At 47.4% G+C, this 19,062-nt stretch overlaps 1 protein-coding gene across 6 annotated transcripts in view; it reads right to left on the bottom strand.

Annotated features, from left to right (window-relative positions):
- Positions 1-19,062, bottom strand: part of LOC136432749 (mucin-17-like) — a 94,628-nt gene that overhangs the window by 7,198 nt on the left and 68,368 nt on the right. For all 6 annotated transcript variants that reach the window (XR_010755570.1, XM_066424224.1, XM_066424221.1 and 3 more), the window contains 3 exons: positions 16,113-16,333; positions 15,584-15,759; positions 215-15,154 (listed from right to left, as the gene is read on the bottom strand). Coding sequence is in view for 5 of the 6 variants with exons in the window: in XM_066424224.1 (XP_066280321.1) it covers positions 215-15,154; positions 15,584-15,759; positions 16,113-16,333 (15,337 nt within the window). In the remaining variant the exon portion in view is untranslated. The remainder of the gene's footprint in view (positions 1-214; positions 15,155-15,583; positions 15,760-16,112; positions 16,334-19,062) is intronic.

The raw sequence follows: 19,062 nt of genomic DNA, 5'->3' as shown, positions 1-19,062 counted from the left end.
GGACAGGCATTCAAGTTGACTGGCAAACAGAGCAATGAGCAGGTACAGGGAAAGTAAGGCCTCACAGACAACATCTGTGCTTCAGGCTTCAACTACTTGGATTCATAGGCATTTTAAAATCAAGGAGCCAAAAAAGGTCACATTTTGCACAAAGCACTTCCTTCTTCACATATACCAATCATGCAAATATCAAGTGTGAATTTGTAATGCATACCTGGTCAAGTATTGGTGACTGTGGGCTGTCGTGTGTTGGTGGTTTGTCCAACTGCCGGGGCATCTTTCTGTTGGTCCTCTCTCCATCTGTCTCTCCAGATGTGCGAGTCGGTTTCTGCCACTTCAGTAAGCTCTTTTTCTCCTCCACCACAGCTCTCTCTACGTTCTTCACAGTGCTGAGTTTCTCCTTCTCTACCGTCCTCAGATGTTCCATCTCCTGCTGGAGTCTGCGGCGCTCGCTCTCCGTCCTCTCCCTCAGCTTCTGCCTGGCCTTGTTGATCTCCATGTCAGCGTGGTGCCGTGCCCGCTGGTACTCCATCAGCAGCTCATCGATCTGGTTGTGTTTCTGGGGAGAGGCGGTCGACGCCTCCCGAGGAGACAGCGACATGCGCAGGTGTGCCGTGGGCGAGCTGTACTTTTCAGGAGACGCGCTGCCACTCTGAAGTCCGGCAGGCGTTCTCGACGGACTGATGTTCCGCACAGGACTCGCACTTCTGCTCCGCACCCTCTCAAAAGCCGCCTTCTCCTTCTCTTTCATGTAGACCTCAGCGAGGGGGTGATCCAGCGGTAATCCAAACTGGAGCATCCTCAGCATCGCATCTGTTTCACCAATGCCATAGTTGATCTTGGCCTCGGCCAGTTCTACAGTGAGCTCTTGCCTGCTAAGGTCGCGTCCGAAGTAAGCCATGATGCTGTCTCTCTCATGTTTCAGGTTCTGTAGCTGGTTTTCTTTAGCATAAAAGTCACTGCTAGAATTGCTGCTGGAGAGGCTGAGGTTGAGAGACTGTGAGGAGAAGGAGTCTGTCTGGGTGAAACTGTCACTCTGTGCCGACTTCTCTAGTAAACTGTTCAAATGCACCGACATTCCCACGTCTCTTAGCTGCGGGCTTCCTGACAATGTGGGCTGACCGGTACCCCTTGCTGGTGTAGATGACCTGACATTGCTGGCTGATGCTGTATATTCTGTTCTAGAGTCAGCTCTGCTGCTGAATGAGATCTCTGGGCTTGTGAGGCACAGAGGGTTCTCGTCCAGTAGGGAGTCCGTGCTCTGGGATCCACCAGACTGTTGTGAGATGATAACCTGTGGCTCGGGCGACCAGGAGACGTGTTTCTTACCCCTCTCTCCATCTGGGCTCAGGTACATGGGCGAGATGGATGGACTTGTGTCCAAGTCAGATGCCTCGATCAGCAGACCTTCCGGTTGCCTGGTGGGACTGTTCAAGGAGGCGTCTTCACTCTCTTCATTACTGGAGGTATCGTCGCTGTAGCCCTCCTGTCGCTGGATGTACTCTGAGCACTTCTGTCTCGTCATGTCCTTCTGACTGGCCTCCCGATGTCGGCGGATGGCATCAGCGGCGTGCAGGTTTAGTTCGCTACCGTACCCAGATGTAACTTCTGACAGGCCATTTTCTGCGTACTCCGGTTCCGTAGTCACATGATATTCCCCAGGGCCTTCCTCCTCTGGATATTCTGTTGAGTGTTCTGTAGAGAAGGTGGTACCTAGTGAAATCCCCGACAAGTGTTCATACTCTAGAGACCAGTCAGCTTCTGTAGTTTCAGACCTGGTGTGTGTTTCAAGCACATCATCCATCCCTGTAGCGGCATTCCTCAGCAGCAGCTCCCTGTCGTCAGTACCGACCGCCTCACTCCGCATCTCCCTGTCGTCTGTTCCTATCGCCTTCTCCCTGGTGTTCCGCTTCTGCTCGTATCTCTGTCTGAAGATGTCCCACGCCCTGAGGGGAGGACTCGGTCCAAGGCTGGGGAGGCTCAGAGACTTTCCTGATGATCTGCGTACTTGGTCTTCATCAGCTGTTGAAACTGTCTTCTGGAACTTGCTGGGGGTTATCACTCTAAGAGGCTGTAAGTTGTCGTCGTCTCCTGTTTGCATGTCCTTGGTTATTTTGACCGGACTGACAGATTCAACTCTTCCCCTGTCCGTGCCTCTAGCAGCATCATATCTTGTATCGATAGACACTGCCTCACTGGACTGACTTTGAGCCTGAACCCTTCTCTCCACCAACGTTGACACACTCGTGTTACTGGAAGACTGGGAGGAGCTTTCTAAGTTGAAATGAAGAGAACCCCGATCAACTGTACCTTGCCTTGGACTGAGTGAAGAGTTTGTTCCAGGGAATGTCTCAGTGTCTTCAAAACCACCGACCAAGTCCTCAGCTGCCCTGAACAGTTCTGCAGTGTTAGTGCTGTCTGAAGATTGGTCACTGTTGTTAGATAGGGAACTTGAATCTAGCAGCAGCTGGGACAAGTTGTCTGTGTCCTCAGGACTCTGTCCTGGTGACTCTGCATCTCGGTTGTCTTCATCCATATGTTGCTGTTGTCTCAGCTGTGTTTCCTGGCAAACTGCTGCATTCCTCAGGTTCAGGGCACTCTCTGACTGCAGATTTGTGGTGGTTATCCTTGTGTAGAAGCTACCTTCCATGCTTGAGGACACCTGCTGGCTGACAGTTTCCGTTACACCCCCAGGGGAGCTTGGAGAGCCAGGTTGAAAAACCGGTTTATCCAGGTCATAAATGATTTCACCTGTTGGTGCTGGGCTGCTGGTCGAATACTGCCCTCTAGTGTGCTGGTCAGAAACTGCACCATACTGAGGGCCTGTATGATCATTGTCACCTTCATATTGATTTGGACTCTGTGTGGACAGGGGCTCCTTGTACTTGGACTGCTGTGGTGATCGGTGTTGATGTCTGTAAGAGGCTGGTGTGGATGCTTCTTTATATATTTGAGTGTCAGAATTCTCAAAGTCGAGAGTCTGTGAAGGGCTGTCAGTTTCCCTGATAAGGTCGTTTGGTTCAATGTCCTCAGGAGATTCTTGCTCCAGATCTGGGTCTGTGTCAACCACATACTCAACCTCACTGTCTTCACTGCTGCTGCTCTCCCCCTTGGGCTTTTTCACCCTTACGGCATATGCCTGCAGAGGTGTTGTCAGTGGTCTGGTCAGAGCATTGATGTCATTGTCCATACTGGAGCTCTTCCCTCCAGTTGCAGCAGTGAAGCTGGTGAGGATGGAGTCCAGGTTGTCCAGGTTGCCCTCACTACAAGTGCTGCCTGGCTTCCTGGGGTTGCTGCGCTTCAGCTTGGGGCTGTCTATGGGGGTTTTGAAGCCACTGGTGTCTGACGGATAAAAGGTGATCCTTTCTTTAGCAGCAGCATCCAGATAGTTTTCTGCCTCAGCACTTGGGAGGAGCTTGCCCTGTGGTGAGGAATCTGGTTTCAAGATAGACTTCAGTTCTACAGTACTGACTGAATCTACCTTCTTTACAGCTGTGGTCGTGACTGTTGGTGATGTAAAAACAGGCTCGCTGGTTTCTGAAGCCAATGACTGAGAGCTGAGCTGTAGGATGTCCACCTCATCGCTGAACGACACTCTTTTGGCTGCCGTCTCTGCTTTACTCTCCTTGGATTCCTTGGGTTTTCTTCTGAGTACAACTACATCTTGGGTCTGTGAGGTGTCTTGAGGAGAGCTTTCAAAGACGGAGTCAGAAGGAAGTGCAAAGACATCTGCACTGTCGGGATGTGGGATAGAGTCAGGTGGCTCAGCAGTGTTCTCTGTTTGTTCCAATGTAGACAAGTTTGTTGAGACTCTAGGTTGGCTGTCCAAAGCACTGACTGTTGTATTCTGTGACAGGGCATAATTATCAAGAGAAGGCATCTGTTGTGGGTCCACTTGTGAGGGTTTGCTGACCACAATGAGAGGCAGGACGGGTGACAGTTCCCTCTCCCTCACACTGGGAAGAGAAACTGAGAGCGGCCAGTCTTCATCACTACTGTTGGAGCTCAGTGGCTGGTCCAGGAGGGCACTGAAACTGGTGGACTTGCCGACATTCTCTAAGAACTCCTCTTCTTCAAGTTCAGCCATCAGAGCCATGAGTTCAGAGTCGCTGGACCTCACCTCATCTGTTGACGACACGGGACTCAGGGACCCTGTCTCAGCTAGAACCCTGTCCAGACTTTCCTGGGTCTCTCTCAACACTCGGAGGTCGTTGTCATTTGGGTCGAGGTCAAACACATTCAAAGGGCTGGGCGACACGTCGGTCGTGTTTTGTCTCATTTGCTGAAACTGAACGCCATCAGCCAGTTCTGTTTTCAGAAGATATTCATTTCCCACCGACGTACCCCATACAATGTTGTTATCACTGCCCGCTGTATGTTCGGATGAGGCATGGGTCGAGCTGTCTGCAGAACTCACTTCAATCTGTAGTGACTCCATCTGGAGGTGAGATGTAGTTGAAGTAGCTTCACGTCTCAGCACTGTATGATGTGTAGGGTGGGGATGGTTGTTCAGCCATTGCTCAATGGTGGGAGAATATGTTTGGGAATTGCTTGGACTTTCTACATTTACAGCGCAACTGTTGTCCCTTTGTTCAAGAAGGTGGCTATCATGATTAGTAGGCTGATGTGTAGGTGATACAGCTGTCTGTCTTGCATCACTAAAACGCTCTTGCCAATGCCCAGTTTCTCTGTTGTTTTCTCCTTCCCTGTTTCCATCGTCACTTTCTAAAGAGGGCTGTGTATCACTCTCCTGGCTATCCAGACTGTGATACATAGGCAGGGTGATCGTCTTCCTTTCAGAGGTGTTTTCTACCTGCTGAGTCTCAGAGGCACCCTCCACTCCAGATGGAAGGGGTGTTACAGCAGGGCTAACAAACTCTGTTGTTTTCACTGGCAGGCTGGGGTAGCTTCCAACCAGCTCCTCTTCAAAGGAACTCGTCCTGACGTGCCCTGAGATCTCAGCTTGCTGGTTTCCATAGCCATAGCTCTTGGTAGGCAAATCTGGTAGGGCGCCTTGGTAATCATAGTGCGAAATCATGACGCTACTTTCACTGTCGTCAGTGTTGTTGCTTCTCAAAATATTTTCATCTTGGGCTGAGTCAGCTGTGTTGTATAATTCCAATTCAGGCTCATATGTAGTACTTGGCAAATTTGTAGCTGAAGTCTCAGTCTGTTTTGTTGTAACGCTCTGTGGCAAATCATCAGTAGTTTTTCCATTAATCGGTTCCTCATACAAGTGGGTGCTGTGGTCCTGTGGTTGCAAGGTAGGGAGATCCGTAAGCGGTGTGGGCTGCTCCGTTGGCAACATGTCGGCTGTGTCATTGAGTTTTGCATCTGTTGAAGACCCTGCCTCGTCTACTCGCCTGGGTCCACACAAAGACAAAGAATCTGACAGCTGATGGTTGGAAGCTGAGACAGGGGCGTTATGCTCTGCTAGCTTGGTAGTATTCTGCAGGAGCACAGGGGAAACACCTGGTGGTGTCTGCTCAGGAGTAGTGGATTGTGGGAAAGACGCATCAGAGACCATGCTCTCTCTGTCAACCGAAAACGACGTGGTCGGACCGCCAGGCAAAGCCAACTGAGGATGTGAAGGTACCTCACTACTGGGCAACTCAAAGTCAGAAACAGAAACTGAGGATGGCAGGTCACCACGAAGAACTGAAGATGACACAGCACATTCAATTCTTGCCTCATGCCCAGCATGCATTAGTGTTGTATTCGTGTCTATGGCATCGTTATGCAAAAGAGTATCTTCTGTAACAAAAAGTCCTGACTCTTGCGTCTTTTCTGGGACATTGGGTTGGTGTGTATTCTTAGACTGCTGAGGCTCTGCCTCTTGAAAAGAAACAGAACCATGCTGCACAGGACAGGGAGCACATACAACATCTAAAGGCTGTTCAGTACCAACCTTCTGTTTAGGGGTATCCTCATCCATATCATCATTATCCATAGCAACATTCCTAGGTAAGCTTCTAGAGCGTTCACCAATTGGCTCAGCAGCAGAAATTCCGGCACTTTCAAGCGACTGCTGCCTACCCCAGTCACTAGTTCTCGGCCTTTTAGAAGCTGGCAAGATCTGCTCTGACTGACTTCTAGATACCATCATGCTACGCTCCACTAAAGCATCATGCTCGGAATATTCCTCACTGTCGGTTGATGAGGCAGAGAAACTCGATGCACTGTCGTCATCCTCTGAAGATGCCCGCTCATCCTCCGGTAGCTGAGTTTTGTATGTCTCTGAAGCATCTACGTCTAGACTATCGGACTGCTGCTCAAACAAAGAAGGCTGGCTTTGGTCAGAGGTTCCAGGTTCTTGGAAGAATGGAGACGTCGGTGTGGGTGTTGTTCCGGTTGACATGGCCTCCGGAGATGTGAACCCTTGGTACGCCAATACCTCTCCTGTGTCCTCAGTGGAGGTTGTCCCCTTGTCACTGTCAGGCTGTGATGTTTGTGCTTCACCTTCATCTGATAACCCTTCTGACTTATACCCAAACACTTTCGTCCAACTGTCAATGTCTTCACCGCTGCTGGCTGCTGACATATACTTGTCGTCATCAGCTTGTTCTTGAGGCACTGATTCTCTGTGTGTGGACATGGGAAGAATAGGTTTAGCCCTCTGGTCTTCAGCTAGTACGTTGTGAACAGTAATAGAAGCTGCTGCAGCTGTAGGGACTTTGTGTCCATTTGGCGTATTTGAGTCAACAGGCTGGGGTGAATCATTCCTTTCCAATTGATCTTCTCTAGTAGCAGCAGAGACGAATGGTTGCCATTCTAATACAGCTTCTGTCTCAAGGGTTGTCTTATGCTTGTCGCTTTGCTCAAATCCATCTGCCTTGGGATGTGAATCATCAGCATCTCCAGGTGCGGCAACTGTCTTTTCTTCATCCTCTGGCAAGTCTTCCTCCTCAATGCTATCAACCCATGTCACTGTATCAGGCTCTTCAGACGTTTCCTCAGACTTGTCGGTCACAAGAGCTAGTTCTTCAAGATGGTCAAGTGCGTGCATGACAGCACCTGCTGGAACAATGTCGTTATTGTTCTCCACCTGTCCATCATCGACGGCTCTGATGTCTTGCTCTTCTGTTTCTTTCTCATCTTCTGAAGTATGAGTTATCCTGACAACCTCTGGATACAAGTTCTGATTTTCAGAATCCAAGGCCATATCAGCAACAGGTACGGTGACTTCATCATCTTCCAACACAGCTGGTTGCACATTGGCTTCAGTCTTGTCTTCAGATGTGCCTTCGTGACTTGAAATAGAAGAAGCCTCCTGTATAGTGTCTTCGTATTCAGGGTGAACTTGCTCAGAAGGTAGTGCTTCTTCCTGGTCCTGCTTTAACTCAGACAAATCTGCCATCACTACACTTGAAGCTCCTTCAGAAGTCATTTCTGACACTTCTGATGCAGGATGTTCATGTCCTTGTAGCAATGGATCAGGGGCAACGATGGGAGAAAGCTCTGCATCTGGAAGTTCCTCCTCTTTTGTTTTGTCAATGTCTGCAGAATCCTCACTTGTGAATGTTACAGATGCCATTTCAACATCGCTACTGGCATGCACTTCATCTACCTGGGTCACTTGATGGACATCATCTGAAGCCTCCTTTACAAGAGGAGGGGTCAAGAGGGCGGTGCTGTCATAGTCAATGTCCAGTTCATCATCAGTCATACCTGTATCACTGTCTTCATCACCAACACATGAGGTCTTGTATGGCTGCTGTTGAGAACCAGTAGACGCCACTGCAAAAGTTGGACCAGCGGATGGCTGATGCTCTCCATCAGGTTCAGTTCTCTCAGGAAGATCTCCCACACGTTCAGCTTTACTGGCGTCTCTAAAGGCCTCTTTGATGGCCACAGATACCACACTGTCAGCCAGCATTTCAACCTCTGGAGACGAGACTAGGGTCTTGTCTGAGATGTCTTCCACCGTGTCTTCCAGGCTCACTGTGGAGCCATAGGTGGAGGTGTCAGAGCTGAGGAGCTGGAAAGATTTCTGGTAGATCAGGGTGTGATCGGAGGAGTCCTCCAGGCTTGCTGTGGACGAGTATGTCGACGTGTCTGAACTCATCAGTTGGAGAGATTCCTTCTGTGAATCGTCTGCCAATCTTGAAGGAGTTGCCTTACCTGCGTCCTGCCCCTTGGCGCTACTGATGTTCTTTCTGCTATATGCCGGACTCTTTTCAAAGTCAGACAGGTCACTCTCACTGTCCGTAGTAAGGACGGAGGTAACAGCCTCAGTAACAGCTTTGCTGATGACTCTCTCGGCAAAGTTTTCCACTTGCTGAGTTTCAAACACAAACATGTCTTTCTTGACCTGTGAAGCTGCCCCAATGTCATTTTGTGTAACCTCCTTGCCAGAGTCATCATCTTCTGTGTCTTCTTCGCCTTGATGTCCAGATGATTCTTCCCCCTCTATCTCGTGTTCGATGTGATATGTGATACATCCTGCCACCGTGCTCACCCGTGTTGTTTCCACGATGCGTGGAACTACCTTGTCAGCTCCTTCAGAGGAATCATCTTCAGGTGATTCAGTTTGCGGCGAGTCCTCCTCTGCTTCAGAGCCCTCCACAACGATCTTCCTGAAAACCATTTCAGCAGGAGGGCTTACCTGCTGAGACGATTTGACCTGGACCGTTGTTTCTTTTTCTGGAGCGTCTTCTTCTTCTGAGGTAGTTTCTGGAGTAGGGAAGTCATGATCATGACGGTCCAATCTGTTTGACTCGTACTGTGACTTCAGCTCATCGATGGTGGTACCTTCCTGTATCTCCTGTGAGATCCAGCTCATTGCGCCGTCAACTGTCCTGATGGCAAACTCCTCAGCAAAGAATTCTATGGCTGGAGAGAGTGGCTGTGGGGGCACAATGCCTTTTCCTGCATGACCTGCCACCTTTTTCGAGGCAGCAGCTCTCTCTTTGACCAAGTGACTTGTTGGAAAATGTTTCTCCAGGTGTGGTGTCAAGCCACCTGCAGGAGAAACAACCCCCTGTTGTTCAGCAGTGTTGGGAGATGTTGAAGACAGGTGCAAATGACAGCTGCTGTCTTGCACAGGTGGTCTGGTAGAGCTTTCTGGCTGTTTGTCATGAGACAATGAAGACTGGACACCAAAAGCTGTAGTTCCTTGCACAGGTGATTTGAGGGTTGACTCCTCTGCTTCTGTCACTCTTCTTCTGGTTAAGTTTGAATCCTCAACAGATTGTTCCTGGCTATCAGTCACATCTATGTCATCAGTGTTTGTTACTTGTGTGTGCTCAGCTGCATGTTGCTCTGTATTTGTTGTGCCATCACCATACTGGTTGGGGTCTTGTTCAGTGTTGATTCCACTATCTTGTTCCTCAGTACTTACTGCTGCTGCCTTTAGCTCAGACTTCTCCAACTGGGTCTCTATTGATGTATCTTCTGTGCTGTCACTGTACTGGATAGGATCCTCTGTGCTGATAAGAAGGTCTTGTTGTGCAGTGGTTACAGTAGCTACTGCACTTGCCCCTTGCTCTGACTGTGTCCTCATTGTTGCATCTTGTTCTGTACATGTTGTGCTCTCACTAACCTTGGTGAAATCTTCTGCATTGGTGCTGAAGTCCTGTTGTCTGGCACCTTCAGTATCTACTGCAGCTGGCAACTCCTGTGACACATCCAACTGCATTCCTGTTGTCTCATCTGTGAACTTGGGGGCAACGTCTGTCTTTGTTCTACTGTCACTCGACTGGGTGGAATCTTCTGTGTTGAGGCCAAGGTCTTGTAGTTCAGCACTTTCAGTACCTACTGCAGTTGTGCTCTGTTCTGGCTTGTCCCACTGTGTTCCAGTAGTGCAAACATATTTACCTTGGATAGAAGTATCAACTATATCTTTGCCATGTCTCTCTGATTCAGCATCATCGGCATGCATTTTTGATGTGGCTTGGTCAACATCCGCAGACTCACTCTTCACTTCTTCAAACCCAACCTCATCTACGACTACAGGTCCAGTTGTCAACGTTTTGTTAGTTGGTCTGATTGTTGTCTGTTGGCCACTCTCCACTGTAGTTGGCAAGACTTTCTCTTCTTCAGTGATCAATAGGTTAGAAACTTCTACAGCCTGGGCCTGTATGTCATTAATCATGTGCAGAACACTTGGAAGGTCCAAATCACTTCCATCACTCTGTTCTTTGTCACTTTGTACTCTTGAATCTACTGCTAACTGATTGTCTCTCACATCTGCAGATGTTTGTTCATCCACTTCTCTTACAGGCTCTTCTGAAATATGATCATCTGGATGGTAAATCTTATCGTCTTGATGTTTTGCCTGGCTTTCTTCATCAAGATGATCCTTCAACTGCATGGCTGGAGCTTCTGGGCTCTTGTCATCATTAGCTAAATCAAGTCTTTCTTGCTTCTCATCTGCAGAGGCATCACTGTCAACTTCATGATCACTGCTCCTGTTAGCCTCAGCTAAGAGGTATCGGTGATCAGCAAGTTCATCTTCTCGAGTGATCATCTCTGTTTCTTCTGTCTCTTCCTTATCTGTTTTTGTAGTCTTCAGCTCTTGCCAGTCTTTGTCAAGATCAGGCCTTTCCCCTGAACTGGGCTCTGGTTGTGTTTTCTGTTCAGAGTCAACATATTTGGTATCCTGTTCTGTTTCTTCTTGCGGCACTACTGGTAGATCTTGATCAATCTCGGCTGATTGGCTCTGCTTTTCATCAACTGTTGTTGCACTGTCTTCCTCTAGGACTTCACTTTCCTGATGTTTATCAGCATCTTTTTCTTCAGCCACTTCTTCTTCACCTAATGAGTCTTCAGACACCTGGTCATCAGCCCTTGAAGACTCCTCCTTGTCCTCTTCTGCTATTGGTTCTGCTGCTGGCAAAGACGCCTCTCCTACTTCTGAGCTCACCCTCCTGGCTGCTGGAGTCTTCCTGGGTGACTTGGGCTCATCTTCTGATAGTGAGTCCACTGAGTACACCCCATCTGACTCTGTACTGTCTTGTAGCTGTTTGACTCTTCTGTGGATCTTAGGTGGAGATGACCTGTGGGCTCTGTCTGACAGAGAATCATCAGAGAACGTGTCTGTCTCAGATGGAAGTTTTCTTGTGTATCTTACTTTCCGAGCAGGCTTTGAAGATTGTTGCTTGCCTGTAGGTAAGCTACTGGCCTCCTTAGAGTCTGCAAGGGAATCATCAGAATGCATGCTCTCATTGTCTGAATCAACTTTCTTTGATACAGATGCAGAGGTACCCTGTTCTGGTGTTGGGGCTTTGTCCAAGCTGTCTCCTGTAGCAGTGGGAGAAGCATGCTGCTGATGATAATCTTGGGATATTCTTCCTTGCTGATCAACAACAGCAACTTCCTTGCTATCAACATCTGTCTTCTCAGACACTGGTTTAGACTTCTCTGCATCTGTGGGACTGTCAGCTTCATTCAGCGAATCAGCAGAATACCTAGCAGCTTCATCATCCCCGTAACATGCAGCGTCTACAGATGAAGGTTTCCCCGCCGGTACTCCAGCACGTGCCTCCTTGTCAGGAGAGCTGTCTGATGCAAGGCTGTCCTTCTCAGATGGACTCTCTCCATCTTCTGCAGGCTTTTGCGGCACTTCCATAAGGTCTAGTGATGTAGGACTTGTAGCAGCTGGCTGTGGTGCCTCTTCTGTAGTTACCCTGTCTTCCTGTGTAGGCACATCAACTGTAGACTTCTCCTCTTCCATCACTGCAGCACTGGCTGATGTAACATCGGCATCAATCGGCATCTCTTCCCCGAGTTCTATAACAGACGAGGCATCCTCTCCTCCCTCTGTCGTCTGTGATGTCACATCAGAGCTCACAGCTGTGGAAACAGTTTCCATTGAAGACTGCATTTCTGCCGAAGCTTCGATGTGGACGTTTACTCCCCTTTGAGCTGCATGCTCCTCACCAGTGTCCACTGCCTTCTTCAAAGCTGCCACTGCTCCATCCTCCCACGCATCCTCAAGAGAATCGGCACTGTCTAGGCTGTCAGCCTCTAGTTCTGAAGGTTCTTTACTGACCTTTTTACGACCTACTTTCTTGACCATGAGGGAGTCGCTCTCTGGACTTGTCTCCCCCTCAGCCATTAGAGAGTCCACAGAGTAGATACTCTCGTTGTCAGAGCTTGCCTCCACTCTCTCCTTGATGGGCAGGGGATGTACAGCAAGGGGCTTTGGAGCGGATGGCTTTTCAGCACCTTCCTCGTCTTCAAGAGAGTCATCAGAATAGACACTCTCCTCTGTAGCTTCAGTCATGACATCATCCATTGCTAAAGACACAGATGATGTCCCACCACTGAGGATGGAGCCTTCCTGGCTGGATGGAGTATCACCTCTCTTTGCTCTCTCAGCAAGAGTCCTCTTGATATGTGCACGGACTTTAGATTTTGGCTTGTATTTTTCTACATTGGGCTCTGGGCCTATAACGTAGGATGTGATTTTTCTCGCTTTTCCTGTTGACCCCTTTTGTACAGGAGACTTAGACTTCCTACCACCTTTGCCATCAGATCTGGAAGAGGCTTCTGATGGAGACTTGGACTTGACTGAGGGATCAGACCTTGTGGAAGCATCACTTGGAAAAGACTTTGGAGATGATCGTGTGGGGGATGTTAGTGAGGGAGACCTCGCAGCAGGAGATGGAGTCTTTCTCTTGACCGGACTGGTCGCTTTAGGGGCAGCTTCAGTCTTACCCATGGAAGCCTTACTATCTCTACTAAGGCTTGTGGGTTTCTTGGGGACTGGAGGTTTGACTTTCTTGTCTTCTCTTGCCTTGCCATCTGGTTCACTTCTTGGGGTGCTCTTGACCTTTTTCTTGAGATCGTCCAGCTTGGGTTTGGGTCTTGTGATTGGTGGTTTGGGCATTTGGCTCTTAGACTTTGTGGCAAGTAAAGAGACAGCTTTAGTTGGCTTGTTTGGGGGCAGTGGCTTTGTGGGAGAAGTGGTCTTTGTAGGTGATCTTGTTCCAGAACTATTCTTTGTAGGCAAGCCTACTTTTTTCACAGTCTTTGTTGGAGACTTAGCAGTTGGAGACTTAGCAGCTTCTGTTGGCGACGTTTCTCCTTTAGCAGCTTTTGTTGAAGAAGTTTTCCGCTCTACTGACTTTGTTGGGGATGTTTCCCGCTTGGGTTTGGCACCTAGTGACTTTTGCGGCTTTGTAGGGGAGACTAGTCTTTTCTCTTGCGAGGTTGTTTTCTTTGAGATGTCCAGTTTAGGTTTGGTTGCAGACTTTCCAGCAGGACTGCGAGGGGAGGTCGTTCTGGAGCCCCCTACGGGAGGTTTCCTCTTGGGAGGGGTGGGGAGGAGTCGGGAGGACGGGCTTCGAGACCTGATGTCTGCAAGGGTCAGACCACTGCTAGTGCTCTTCACAGCCCCTGCAGATTTAGATCTCCTAATGGGCGCCGGGGAGGGTGACGCCCCCTCCTCACCTCTCAGACTTCTGGCAAATGCTTCATGTGCGATGGAGTCTGCAGACCCGTATCTTCTAGCCGATCTCACACTGTAAAGGGAGTCTGTATCAGAGGTGCTAAGGGACAGTGGCGTGTCTGACCCACCGCCGCCACCGCCCATCCCTCCCACTGACCACCAGCGAGGTTTCCTCTCATCACCAGCTGACCTCGGCCTTTGGTACGGCGTGGGCCCCCATGTGATGGGTGATACGTCTTCTGGCCTGTCAATAAATCTCCTTCTCGGCCAGCGCTTTTTGATATTGGCAATGGCAGCACTGTCTGACACCGTGCTCCAATCTTCACTCAAAGTCTCTGCCACAGAAGAAGCTCTTGATGCTGACACTGCCCTTCTGTTCAAGATATCACCCCTGTCTTTTCCCACAAAGCTGCCGAATGATGATGAATCCGCCTTTGACTGGGTGTCAAAAGCACCTTTAGTCTGCTGAACTGCTTCCAACCTGGCTGAAACTTGCTCCAGAAAACTGGGTGGTGTTTGCATATCTTCAGACTCGACTTTTCTCCTGTCCAATGGAAATGTCTGAGTTTGGTCAGCCTTTACCTCCACACGAGTGGTCATGGTTTCAATGGATACAGAGATCCCTGAGTCAGTCTGGTCACCACTGTCATGTAATATCTTTCCTACAGAGTCTTCTACATGAAACACTCGAGGTCTGTGTTTCTTATCTGGCTTGGTTAGTGGTTCTGAAGAATCCCCAGTCTCTTGCAAGAGCAAACTTACTGAGTCCGTTTCTGCCTGTGCTTTCTTGACCACGACACGTTTTTCGCGACGCACGGTTGTACCAGTTACAGCAGACTCTCTCTGCTCTTGTGCCTTTGTCTGTGTCACAGTATCATCACTTTGTAATGTTGATACAGAGCTTCGCTGTCTTGTTGGACTCTTTGGTTGCAGCTGCCTTTGCCGTTCCCTCTTGGGACTAGTAGCCCGTGTGCCGTTAGCAGTAGAGCCACGATCTTCTGATATTGAACTCGAGGAAGGGGCAGGTCTGGTTGGTGACTTTGGTTTCACTGGAGGAAGCTGACCTGCACTGAAGGGGTTATCATCACTCGCATCATGGAGCGCTCTCTTCCTGACATAAGTACGACCATTCTTCTTATAACTTGTTGGCGACTTGCTTCTCTCTGGCACAGGTACCGAGCCATCTTCCTCCTTTTCACCTTTAGAATTCCCCTGCCAAGCTTTCCTCACACTGCTCGGAGAGCCAGGATACAGCCTAGCTGTCACCTCCTCAGCTGTAGGCAATGGTTTCTCCTTGGTCGGAGAACTACCTTCCCTTGATCTTCGCCTGGTGAGAGCTGCCTTGCTCTTCTGCCCACTGTGCTCCATGGTGGAGGACATGGACATGCTTGAGTCTGACATGCTGGGCAGGGACATACTGGAGGTGGAATAGTTGCTGGGTGTGGGGGAGCCGCTCCTGGGAGAGTGACAGAGTGGAGTCATGGTGGCAGGGGTGAGGGTAGACGGAGTCTGACCCTCACTCATCTCCTCCATCTTCAGGAGTCCCAGCTTCGGATGAGCTTTGACCGTCGTCGCCACGCTGGAAGAATCGTCGTCGGTGGACGCCTTGGGACTGACGTAGACGTTTTCGTCCTGAGCCCCGATGGGACTGACTCGGTCCATTTCAAGTGCCATGGTGTCGTGGTCCATTCGCCAGCGCAGCTGTTCAAAGAGCCTCTCCTTCTCCTGCAGCTCCTTCAGCCGCGTTTCATCAATCAACACCTGGAACGATAATCACATTCATCAGTGCAGGTAATTCATATGAGAAAATATTCAGGATCTAGGAGAAATTAGCAGCAGTTAATACATCTTTGTGTACTAGACAATATTCAAAAAATTCTGAAGAGAAACCAATAGTTTTTAACAACATGAACATGTAGCAGCAAGCTATATCAGCAAACAACACCCGCATGTAGCACATTACTTCATTTCAATATTGATCTGTGTTGGGAGCAGACTCACAGAGGTAATACGTTAAGACAGATCAACATTGATTTCATTCATGAATAATTTAAGTCATGCTGTTGAACTTAGCCGGTACTATATCGATGCCGAGAGGCACTCCATACATCAAAGTGTCGAAGGTCCATGTGATGAGATTTTTCACCCGCTCTACAGACACGCACAAAACAGAAATGCAGAGAAACAGACCTGATCTGTTAGCGTAGTGGCTGTGGTTGATGTGGACTGAGTGGTTGGTTTTGTCTTGTCCCTGGGCTGGCCCATGACGTCGTACTGTATCCCTGCCTCCCGGGACTCCATGCTGTCTGTCTGCACAGCAAACTCCTGCCTCTCCAGCTGCTGCTGCTTCTGTTTTAGATCTTCAGCTGAGTAAGACAACAAAATGCAGGAAAATATTGACAACTTCATCTAATTACTGTAATTTCATCTACATGTAAGTTTGCAGCATTTGAATTTCACTGTACAGTGAAAATCAAGACTTCGCGGTGGCTTTCAGTCCACAATTGAAACAATTGTAACACAATGAAAAACAGCATATGTTTGCAGCATGATGATTTTGCAGTATAATCTCAAAAACCATGGACTTAAAAAACACCACAACAATTTCAAAATTCACAGTATAAAGGCCAGCATTGTAGTAAAAACTGTAGCTAATCCACAATGCCACAAACAAGCAGAAAGGACACACAACACACACTAAAAACGCTATAAGCCATACCTTCCTGTATTTCCTGGGCAAGTCTTCTCCTTGCCTCTTGGATTTCCTGGTCTGCTACAGACTGAGCTCCGTCTGCCTCCTGCCTGAGTCTCTCCAGTAGTGCTCGCTGTCTCTCGATGGCTTCTTGATGGGCCTTTTGCTTCTCTGCCATCTCAGCCTGCAGACGCTGGTGTTCCTCTTCTGCCAGCAGCCGCTGCTGGTGGAGCTCGTCCAACTGACGTCTAAGAGAAGAGATAAAAGGGAGCATTCATTACATGCACGTCTTCAAGGAGGAAAGCTAATTGCTCCTCCAATGGGAGAGCTCTTCACTGGAGGTTCAAAGGAAAGAATATCTCTTGATGTCTGATTGTGTTCTCTGATTGATATTACATTTGGTGGGTGACAGATGTTTGAAATGATCTAAAAGCTTTTTCAGCAGCTCACCTTAAGATATAAGGGAATGAATTTTGGATTCTTGGAAGTTATATATCAATAAGCTTTTTCTAGGAAATGGCAATAACCAGTAGTGAGAAACAACGGAAACTGATAATTAGTGTTAGAGTATTAAAAAAAACATGGATGTTCAAAATACGACATTTACACTAACTACACAATATCATATTGCCTTATTTACAATTTTTCTGTCAATGAAATAAAAAGTGTAAAGTTGAAATCTAAAGATAAAACTAATGAAATAATATTGCTGCAATTGTGAACATATTATGTATTCATATGTGAAAATGTCAACTGTAAGCTGATGATAAACCTCTGGGGACAGAAAGACACATCTTCTGTCCGAAAATTACTACCCAAATATTGGACAGACCAAAGGAACTGAGAATACTAATCACTAAGATGTCAATATAACAAAATTCTTTTAGCTTTGATGATAACACATTCTGCATTCATTTGAAAGAAATTCTCATGAAAAGAGAAGGACACAGTTAATGTCTCGACATAACATCTTTTGTCAATTCAAACAAAGTTACTTAAATCAATGTACATTTCCAACTAAAACATTAATGTCATTGGTGAGGAATGAGTCCAAAACTGAATCATTGGAAATGTAATTTCAAATTCATAATCAATGGTAATATTGCAATGGAGCGGTAACATAACAGACTGCTAAAAGTAAACACTTTGATCTTGACTTCGATCTGTAGTAAGAACAGACTCAGGTATTTTCCTGTATTTGATTTAGCACATGCCACAATAAGAACATTGATGACAATGTAAGCATTTACTAAAGATATAAACTGTGTAGCTATACTTTTAAATTCTAATCTTTGTTTTATTTTCTTATCTCCTATCTGACCTTACAAGAATATCAAGTAGTAGCATTGTCCATACAAGCCTAAAAGCATAGAACAACATGTCGTTTGAGGTGATGAAAGGCAAAGACACATATCAACTGAGAAAATGTTTAAAACATGTACAAAAAGCCAAACACTTAAAGCAAACTGATCAATCAAATTTATGACTATGACTCTACAACATTGGATCTCACGTTTTCCCCCAAATTCATATCCACATCAATTTTTTGTCAATCAAACTCCCGAATTTCACAATGATGAAATCATTATCACATTAACATTCACAGGGTCAATCTCGCATCACTTGTAGCATTGACCATGAACTTTCATCCAGTGCATTATACATTCAAGCAATGTCTGACCTGCGAGGTATTCGATTACATAGTCTAGAAACCACTCAGAATGGGGATTAGGAGCCTATCTGCAGCACAAAGCTGCATGTCATGTCTTTGCATTTGAGGGGATTCTCTGCAAACATTGCGCTTGACCATGGACAAGGGGTAACAGCATTGCCACATCATCGCTACACGTCAGTCAAGCAGTCAGGAGGGTTGAATGATTCAAATTCTACCAAGAAAAGCCTGGCAATAACATTTAGGGGGGGGGGATTCCTGGCTCACAATTTGATATTTCTTACACAATCAATGATACAGAAGCTATTTTACTTCTGTTTTGGAACAGCCCTTGATTTTGTCATATCACTGTTGCAAAATTAGGCTCCCACAAGATTGGACGTCACAAAACGTTACCTGAGCTCATAGCTTTGTCACAAAGGGTCAAGCCACATCTAACAAATGTTCAGTACAATTTCTGTTGTGCTCAGTCAGATGAGAAATAACATTGATTTCCCAGAGTGGAGATATGGCAAAGGTCCAGGTGGGTGTCCTGTCTGAATGTAGCGACATGAGTACCATCAACGACTGTGGGTACCCGTAACCTTTCCCTGTAATGGCCTGCTCTAGTCCTGGCGCCACCAATAAGATAGGCCGTAAGGTAGAATCAAGGAAATAACACGTACATTTACAGCCAATCATGGATGCCATTGTATGAACTCTACTGACTGTACACATAATCTGTATGGCCAACACGTCGCACAAGATTTAAGAATGTATGCAAATACCAGAAAAATTCCAGGGATATACTCAATTATTTACCTGAGTAAAAGGCAGGGATTTTTTCTGGGAAAACTGACACAGATAATTGTAAATCTCCCCGAGGAATCATATTTTCTGGGAAAACACTGCTGTGACAAATTTCCTGCTAGGCTGGTGGTGCCAGAAAATCTATAACATGCAGGATGCAAATCCATGGGAGAAGCTTGGCTGACAGCCAGCCTGCACTTGATTCTGTGTAGCACCTGGGGATCATGTCTTAAGTGCATTGCTTACCTGTTATAGTAATCTATTAAGTATGCTACCCTCGCAGGTGGCTATCGGGCATGTGAAATTTGTGTCTGACCCAGAGGAAGCTGTTACATAACAATGAGATACATTTAAACAATTGTGCTCAGAGATACTGATACAGAACATTTTCCTTGCATGAATAATGTCTGCTATGGCCTCCAGAGAAAGACTCAAGGAAGTAAACGACTTCAAACTTGACCACAGACAACCAGTTTTCTGTTGCACAACACTTCCACTAAGAAATCATCATCCTTA

This window comes from Branchiostoma lanceolatum, chromosome 4 (assembly GCF_035083965.1).
Source record: "Branchiostoma lanceolatum isolate klBraLanc5 chromosome 4, klBraLanc5.hap2, whole genome shotgun sequence".
NCBI lineage: Eukaryota > Metazoa > Chordata > Leptocardii > Amphioxiformes > Branchiostomatidae > Branchiostoma > Branchiostoma lanceolatum.
This window is presented reverse-complemented; position numbering and strand designations above follow the sequence as displayed.